Here is a 9,520-nt window from a genome sequence, read left to right as displayed (position 1 = left end):
GGCTAGCATCATTTAGTTTAGTCTTGTTTTGCATAGTCACATAGATCAAACTTTATGTCTTTTAGACTTTATTTTTGCTTAAGAAGTCCTCCTTATTTTGAATTATGGAAATATTTCCTTATATCTTTTCTATGTTTCTGGTCTGCAAACTACTGGAACTAATGCCAGGTGTTTCACTTGGCATGTTAAATCTGGAATCTTGGGGGGCACCTGGGTGGCTCAATGGCTGAGCATCTGCCTTTGGCTTAGGTTGTGATCCCAGGGTCCTGGGATCATGTCCTGCAATAGGCTCCCTGCAGGGAGCCTACTTCTCCCTCTGCCTATGTCTCTGCCTCTCTCTGTGTGTCTCTCATGAATAAATAAATAAACAAATAAATAAATAAATAAAATCTTAAAAAAAAAAACAAAACTGCAATCTTGGATTAGAGCACTCATCTCAACAAATTGGACCTGATCCAACATTGTTTTATTCTCGTGGGCCTAGAGTCATTACAATTGATTCCTAAATTACTCCCCAGATTTTTCAATATGTTACAAAATCTTGAAAGTCTTTTCATGTGTAAGCTATATCATCCTCAAACAAACTTCTTACTTCTCTCCTTGAGATGTGCTGGAGTCTACTCTAGGCATATCTGGGCAAACATGAGGAAGTGGGGGGGTCTTAAGGAGTCCTATCATCCCCTCTTAAGGTAACTGTGTAAGAGGAGGCCATGAAAACTCTTCAAGCAAGGGAATGTGTTTTTGTTTTCCAAAAAGGAAGAAAGGGGCTGCTTCTTTTGGCCAAAGATGTTCAGGGGAATTGGGGGTTCAAGATTTTCAGATTTGTTTGAGTCCACTTACAGTGTCCATTTCATTTCTCAGGAGCCCACACCTTCCCATCCATTCTATAATTTATATTTAAGAGGTGTGGCTAGGCTGAGAATTTAATCCATGATATAATTCTTAACCCATAGGTTCAAATTTTGAATCTGCTTTTCAGTGGTATCAGCCCTGCCTCCACAAAACTCAAGAAGGTCTTTTAGGGCCATTATAAGGAGCTCTCAATTTCTCTGGTCATGCCTCAATGTGACATTTGAAAGCCTAAAGTTTTTATTATCTTTTTGTAATTTCTCCAGTGGAGTCAGAAGCAATCAGCTCTACCCCAGAGATTCTGTGGCCATAGTTTCCATGGCAGTGTTCAAATTCAACAGTTCCTTGGCCTCCCAAACTTGTGCTTTAAATTAGTTCTTCATTTCAGGTAGTCAAAGCTTAAATTTAAGTAACTGTTTTGTGTCTGAATGTCATAGATACTATCAGTATCTCACTTTTCCCTGACAACAATGCCATCAATGTGTTCAATCCCAATCACATCATTTAACAAACTGCAGATTTTCCTATTTGGGCATCTATTTCCTGGAGGTGGTCTACTCATGATCCCAATTAATATTAACATTAATATTAGTTATTAATTAACCTGAATATTAATTCACATTGAATCAGCCAAACAGAAACCACTATAGGTACTTCAAAGAGAGGCAATTTAATACAGGCACTTGTTTACAAAATTATTGAGCAAAAGGGAGAAAGGTATGCTCAAGGGAGAAGAGGGTGTTTACATAAGACCAGGAAACAGCAATTGCTTCTGACTAGGGCCTGGGATCCTGTTCTTGCTATGAAGTCAATAAGGCACTTCTTATGGCTGCTGCTACTGCTGTTAAAACAGCACCAGTGCCATCAAGCCATGACCGGGAGCCTCCATTCCTTTGATTCAGCAGCTGTTACTGTAGCTGTCCAAGACACCTTCATGATACAGGGGAAAGATACTTCTCTCTTGTTCCTATCTTCCGATCTGGCCAATGCTACTCATCGGTAGAGCCGTGTAAGAAGCCAGGTGGCAGAGGGCCAGGAATGTGTAGTTTGCTAGTTTCAACTCCTGATGTTACAGAAGAGAATTTAGAAGGACAAGTATGTGCTCTTAGGACAATCCTGGGAGATGTGCTTCTTCAAAATGCGGGAGAAAACCAAGAATGAGGAACTAGAGCTAGGAGGCACTTCAGATCTAGGAGGAACCCCATACACAAGGAAGAGGCACTGGGAATGCTCAGGAATGGGGGAAAGGAGAATCCAGGGCAACAGCTGTGCAATAGGCCTTCATGTCAGCCAGGCTGCACTGGACCAGGAGGGCAGCAGGCTCCAGGTGGGAGGGCTCTCTGGAAGAAGGAGCTGTGTTTGAATGCACTGACAGACTTACTATTTTATCAGAGAGTTGGGGGGAAAAGGAATGGTGAGTATATAGAAAACAAGCAATAAAAACCAAGGCTCAAGAGGAACAAAATGGTGTGAAAGAGTAGAAGTGTGATGATCACAGAACACTCTGTGGCTGAGCTGTTGATAATAGTTACAGAGTCATAACGATGCCAATGTCAACTATTTGATTGAATAACAATGTGATAACACAGAGTTGAAGAGAAAAATTGTGTGTTGGGATGAGGAGAGATTGAAGAGCTAAATCTTCATATTTTATATCAATAAGTCAATAGGTAATGTACTATTTAAAACTAAAAAACCCAAGAGATATCCATACAATGTTATTTAGATATAGAAAGATAAATCGTAAGGGGAAGCACCCCAGCTAAAAAAGTTGAAAATTATTCCAGAGGCATTGATAGAAGTGGAGTGGGATAAGAAATTTTTTTTCATGATAAGCCTTGAAGTATTTAGATTCTAAAAATTTATTTACTATATTACCTTGGTAAAATATTAATATAATTTTTAAACCACAGATTTAGAGCAATTTTTATCAGTGAAATATTACACTTTTGGTTTAATAAGCCAACATCAATACTGTTCTTTATCAAACTCTTCTCAAGATTTTTTTGTAGAAAGCACACATTTGTATTCAATCCAGGCTAAGAAGATTTAGTGATTACTCAAGGAGTATTTTTTTAATAAAGATTTTATTTATTTATTTATTTATTTATTTATTTAAGAGCAAGAGCAAGAGAATGCATAAGTAGGCAGAGCAGGAGGCAGAAGAAGAGGGAAAAGCAGGTTCCCTGCTGAGCAGGGAGTCTGATGTGGAGCTCTATCCTGGGACCCTGAGATCATGATCTGAGCTGAAGGCAGACTCTCAAACAACTGAGCCACATGCAACCTTCAAGTTGTATTTCTGATTCTTTTATCTTAGGCTCCTTTAAAGTTTAACCCAGATAATAATTAATGTATTTAAAATTTTTTCACACATGGCACTGACATACATTCCAGACAACTTGATATTGTTTAAATGTATTATTTCCTTAAGAAAATAGGTTCTCAGGATGCCTGGGTGGCTCAGCAGTTTAGCGCCTGTCTTCAGCCCAGGGCATGATTCTGGAATCCTGGGATCGAATCCCACATCAGACTCCCTGCAGGGAGCCTGCTTCTTCCTCTGCCTGTGTCTCTGTCTCTCTCTCTCTGGGTATCTCATGAATAAATAAATAAAATCTTGAAAAAAAAAAAAGAAAGAAAGAAAGCTCTCTGCTCCCACTTAACTGTTGTTCAGATCTTTTCCATTCTGTTTCCCTGGCCCACAATTCCCCTATGTATTTTGGTTTGATATCATTGTGGAGAAAGAAATAAAGAAATACAGAAATACAAAGATGAAAACAATTCCCAGCACACCAACAGCACTGTCCTAGGAATGCTGGGAATGGAGTAAGTTGGTGGAGCTTGGTAGGATCTGGTCCCCTGGGTCTACACATAGGACAACAAACTCCATTTGGCTATAGGTCCAAGTTAATAGGTTCAAAGGGGAGTAAGATTGAATTACACAGGCTTTGTGGTGGATGGAGAAATCTCTGGTTTGGACTTGTATCATCATAGCAAGGCGATGGCAAGAGTGGTCTCTCTTCTTAGTTTAAGGGAATGTCTAGTTTCTTGACTTGGAGGTAAATCATCTTTTCTTTATTTTTTCTTGGTCTGCAGTGATAAAAAAAACATGGAGAGGAGATAAAGAAATTGTGAGGAGGCTGAAAACCAAAATAAAGTGGGTAAGAAATAAATGGAACAACAAATGAATGTAAGCTTTGTCCAGGTTCAGTCTTGCAGTGGATTCGAAGTGGCAATTCCTAAAAAGAATATTGACAGAGCTTGGTGATTAACTAATGTGATGGAGTTGTTCCAGAAATGCTCTTCTGGGGATGGGACTGGCCTATGTTCCTTATTTAAAGTGTTCACTTTTCTATGTAATAGAGGATGTGGGTAATGACTACATTTAATCTTATATTGGTTAAAATGATGATTGCAAGATCTAGACATTGTTATCATCAGTTCTTGCAAATACAAGTTAAGAAATTATTTTTACCAAAGTGTATTTACTTTTTACGCTTGGGCAAGTGAAAAATCAAATTGCAAATTTTCTCAATCATCTTATCTTTACAAATACCAGAAAGTTGCTGATACTCATTGTAGAAATGTTGCTTTCTTCATCCTGCTGTTCCCGGACATACCCTCTGAACATGCTCTGCCTGATATTAATATTGAAATCTGGAAGAGAGCTGCCCCTGCACCCTCCAGCTCCTCACAGAATTTTCCCCACCTGGGGGTCCTTAGTCTTGCCTCAGCTTCTGGGCCAGGCTGAGATGGGGAGTGCAGCAGGAGCCCACTCGAATCCCCTGGCAGTGCTGGGGTTGTCTCTGGCTCCAGACGTAGGAGCCCAAAGAAGCCAGCTGTGCTCCCAGGGTCTCTATGCCAACAACAGTAATAGCAGAAGCAACAGCAGCAACAACAGAAATAAGAATAACATTAGGAACACCAGCAGCTACAGGAACACCAGCAACAGCAATAGTAACAACAGTGACAAGAGTAGCAACAATAGTAACAGTGACAACAACAGCAATAATAGTAACAATGGCAACAACAACAGCAACAACAGCAACAACAGTAACCACCACCACAGCAATGGGAACCACAGCAACAGCAATAGTAATGGCAGCAACAACAGCAGCAATAGTAACAGTGACAAAAACAGCAGCAACAATAGTAACAATGATACCAACAGCAACAACAGTAACCACCACCACAGCAATGGGAACCACAGCAACAGCAATAGTAATGGCAGCAACAACAGCAGCAATAGTAACAGTGACAAAAACAGCAGCAACAATAGTAACAATGATACCAACAGCAACAACAGTAACCACCACCACAACAATGGGAACCACAGCAACAGCAATAGTAATGACAGCAACAACAGCAGCAACAATAGTAACAGTGACAACAACAGCAACAAGCATAACAATGGCAACAACAATAGCAAGAACAGTAATCACCACAACAATGGGAACCACAAGAGCAGCAATAGTAATGGCAGCAACAACAGCAGCAACAATAGTAAAAGTGACAAAAACAGCACCAACAATAGTAACAATGACAACAACAGCAACAACAGTAACCATCACCACAACAATGGGAACCACAGCAGCAGCAATAGCAATGGCAGCAACAACAGCAGCAACAATAGTAACAGTGACAACAGCAGCAGCAACAATAGTGACAATGGCAATATTAGCAGCAACAACAGCAATCACCACCACAACAATGGGAACCACAGCAGCAGCAATAGTAATGGCAGCAACAACAGCAGCAACAATAGTAACAGTGACAACAACAACAGCAACAACAGTAACCACCACAACAATGGGAACCACAGCAGCAGCAATAGTAATGGCAGCAACAACAGCAGCAACAATAGTAACAGTGACAACAACAACAGCAACAACAGTAACCACCACAACAACAATGGGAACCACAGCAGCAGCAATAGTAATGGCAGCAACAACAGCAGCAACAATAGTAACAGTGACAACAACAACAGCAACAACAGTAACCACAACAACAACAATGGGAACCACAGCAGCAGCAATAGTAATGGCAGCAACAACAGCAGCAACAATAGTGACAACAGCAGCAACAATAGTGACAATGGCAATATTAGCAGCAACAACAGTAACTACCACCACAACAATGGGAACCACAGAAGCAGCAATAGTAATGGCAGCAACAATAGCAGCAACAATAGTAAAAGTGACAAAAACAGCAGCAACAATAGTAACAATGGCAATATTAGCAGCAACAACAGTAACCACCACCACAACAATGGGAACCACAGAAGCAGCAATAGTAATGGCAGCAACAATAGCAGCAACAATAGTGACAACAACAGCAACAATCATAACATTGGCAACAATAGCAACAACAGTAATCACCACCAGAACAATGGGAACCACAGCAGCAGCAATAGCAATGGCAGCAACAACAGCAGCAATAATGGTAACAATGGCAGCAACAGCAGCAACAACAGTAACCACCACCACAACAATAAGAACCACAGAAGCAGGAATAGTAATGGCAGCAACAATAGCAGCAACAATAGTAACAATGGCAACAACAACAGCAACAACAGTAACGGCCACAACAACAATGGGAACCACAGAAGCAGCAATAGTAATGGCAGCGACAACAGCAGCAACAATAGTAACAGTGACAACAGCAGTAGCAACAATAGTGACAATGGCAATATTAACAGCAACAACAGCAATCACCACCACAACAATGGGAACCACAGAAGCAGCAATAGTAATGGCAGCAACAACAGCAGCAACAATAGTAACAATGGCAACAACAACAGCAACAACAGTAACTGCCACCACAACAATGGGAACCACAGCAGCAGCAATAGCAATGGCAGCAACAACAGCAGCAACAATAGTAACAGTGACAACAGCAGCAGCAACAATAGTGACAATGGCAATATTAACAGCAACAATAGCAATCACCACCACAACAATGGGAACCACAGAAGCAGCAATAGTAATGGCAGCAACAACAGCAGCAACAATAGTGACAACAACAGCAACAATCATAACATTGGCAACAACAATAGCAACAACAGCAATCACCACCACAACAATGGGAACCACAGCAGCAGCAATAGTAATGGCAGCAACAACAGCAGCAATAATGGTAACAATGGCAGCAACAGCAGCAACAACAGTAACCACCACCACAACAATGGGAACCACAGAAGCAACAATAGTAATCACAGCAACAGCAGCAGCAGTGACACTAAAGACAGCAACAACAATGGGGGGGTAGCAGCAGGAACAACACAGCAGCAACAGTAACAACAGCATCAATGACAGCAACCATAGCAACAGCAACAGCTGCAGTGGCAATGACAGTAACCACAGCAACAATAACAACAACAGCAGCAGCAGCAGCAGCAATAGTAACCATAGTAACCACAGCAACAACAGGAACAGTAGCAGCAAGAAACAGCAGCAACAATAGCAACAACAGCAACAGCAGCAGCAGCAACAATAGGAACAACAGGAACAACAACAACAGCAGCAATAGTAACAGTAGCAGCAACAACGATAGCAACCATAGCAACAGCAGCAATAGTAACCATAGCAATCATAGCGACAGCAGCAGCAACAATGACAGTAAGGACTTCAAAAACAACAGGAGTGGTAGCAGCAGGAAAAATAGCAGCAGCAACAGTAATAACAGCAGCAATGACAGCAACAATAGCAACAGCAATAACAATAACCACAGCAGCAACAACAGGAGTAGCAGCAGCAGCAGCAGCAACAGCAACAACAACAGCAATAATAGTAACCACAGCAATAGCAGCAGCAGCAGCAATAGTAACCATAGCAACAATAGGAGCAGCAACAGTAACAGCAGCAGCAACAATGGCAACAACAGCAGCAATAGTAACAACAGCAACAAGAGGAACCACAGCAACCACAATGGGAACCACAACAACAGCAATAGTAATGATAGTAACAGCAGCAACAACAGCAACAACAGCAGTAACAAGCAACAATACTTAAAACAACAGGAACCACAGCAACAGAAACAGTTAACAACAGCAGCAACAACAGTAACAATAGTAATCACAGCAATAGCAGCAGCAGTGACAGTAAGGACAGCAACAACAATAGCAGCAGGAACAACAGCAGCAACGACAGCAACAGCAGCGGCAATGACAGCACAGCAACAACAGGAGCAGCAGCAGCTACAGTAACACCAGCAGCAACAATAGCAAGAATGGCAACAGCAGCAGCAACCATGGTAACCATAGCAACAGCAGCAGCAACCACAGTAACCATAGCAACAGCAGCAGCAACCACAGTAACCATAGCAACAGCAGCAGCAGCAACCACAGTAACCATAGCAACAGCAGCAGCAGCAGCAGCAGCAGCAGCAGCAGCGCTAACTGACCCCTAATGCTGTCCCCAGCCCCCAGCGCCTGGGTTCCAGAACTGGCTTGGCTTTGTCACTTACTGGCCTCCCGGTGACTCTTTCATGTCTCTTGCCTTCCTGTTTTCGGTTGTCACCGGGCCTAGTAATACTAGCACCTGTTGGAGGGGCCGCCCGGGACGGGGCGAGCAGCCCATGAGAAGGGCTTCGGAGGCGGGAGCTGAGAGCTCCGAGGGATCTTAGGCAGCAGGCGGGAGGGGGACGTGAGGGGTGCATGGGAAGTCCCCGCGGCTGTCCGTACCTAGGACGGGCTTCGGGGGCCGGAGGACTTGGGGAGACCTGCCCCACCCTGGTTTTGGCCTCCGCCTCAGTGTGGGGGCCGCGGCCGGGCTCAGCTCTCCGAGGGACACCTCTGTGCCCGTGGGCTGCCCCTGCTCGCCTCCCTGCCGGGTGGGCCCCTTGCAAGCCCCCCTGGGGTTCATCTGCTGCTCTCCTCCACAGCCCCCCCCTTCCCCAGCTCACAGAGGCCTGGCTTCCCTTTCAAGGTGAGCTGGGTTATGGAAGACAGATGGCAGAAAAGCCCAAGTCTTCATAGAAGTATTTGTAGATCACACAAACAGAAAGCATGCAGAAAAACAGGAATGAGAAAAAAACAAACAAACAAACAAACAGGAATGAGATTTGAGATACCTCCTTGTCTCTGGAGCCAGCCTGATGGGAAGGAAGCTTCTTACAGGTAGACATGTGTGTATCTATCAGCGAGCTGTGCTTCCCTATCTCAAAACTGTTCAGAATATATTTTAAAATTTGATTTCCAATCGGTTGGTCTAGGTACACAGTTACCTGTTTTACAGAACAGCTGTGAAAACTTCTATGAATAATACCGGTGGCCATGGGACATTTACAAAGGGCCAGGCACTTGACATGCATTTATCTCATTACAAAAATCCAGTGAGTAGAAATTGTTGTTCCCATTTATAGATGAAAAAACCAAGGCTCAGGTGAGTCAAGGCCACATGATGGGAAATGTCAAGACTTGGCCTATCAGACTGTATGGGCCACGCTCCTCCCCACCACACATTACCGCCTTCCCAGGGCTGGAGCTGGCTGCCAAAGCCTGGAGGACCCACCTTTAGACATGCTGTAGAAGGAACTCAGCATTTATTTTATAGCTATTTGGGGAACACCTGCTCTGTGTGTGCCAGGTACTGTGCTAAGTCCTAGGGATGCGGCAGTAAATGGGGTACAGTCTGTCTTTAAGCGGAGGCTCGTGTGCGTGGGAAGCTTCACTGAG

At 43.2% G+C, this 9,520-nt stretch overlaps 1 protein-coding gene across 2 annotated transcripts in view; it reads right to left on the bottom strand.

Moving 5' to 3' along the window:
• Window positions 1-1,498: 1,498 nt before the first annotated feature.
• Window positions 1,499-9,520, bottom strand: part of SLC22A2 (solute carrier family 22 member 2) — a 31,151-nt gene continuing 23,129 nt past the window's right edge. The window contains exons 11-12 of one of the 2 annotated variants that reach the window (XR_012003058.1): window positions 3,395-3,936; window positions 1,499-3,051 (exon numbers count right to left, since the gene is read on the bottom strand). Coding sequence is in view for 1 of the 2 variants with exons in the window: in XM_026018722.2 (XP_025874507.1) it covers window positions 3,870-3,936 (67 nt within the window). In the remaining variant the exon portion in view is untranslated. Of the gene's footprint in view, window positions 3,937-9,520 lie in introns of both variants that reach the window. The other variant, XM_026018722.2, reaches the window with a different exon arrangement.

Source organism: Vulpes vulpes, chromosome 1 (assembly GCF_048418805.1).
Source record: "Vulpes vulpes isolate BD-2025 chromosome 1, VulVul3, whole genome shotgun sequence".
In the NCBI taxonomy this organism is placed as follows: Eukaryota; Metazoa; Chordata; class Mammalia; order Carnivora; family Canidae; genus Vulpes; species Vulpes vulpes.
The sequence above is the reverse complement of the archived record's forward strand: the minus strand, read 5'-3'. Positions and strand labels throughout refer to the sequence as shown.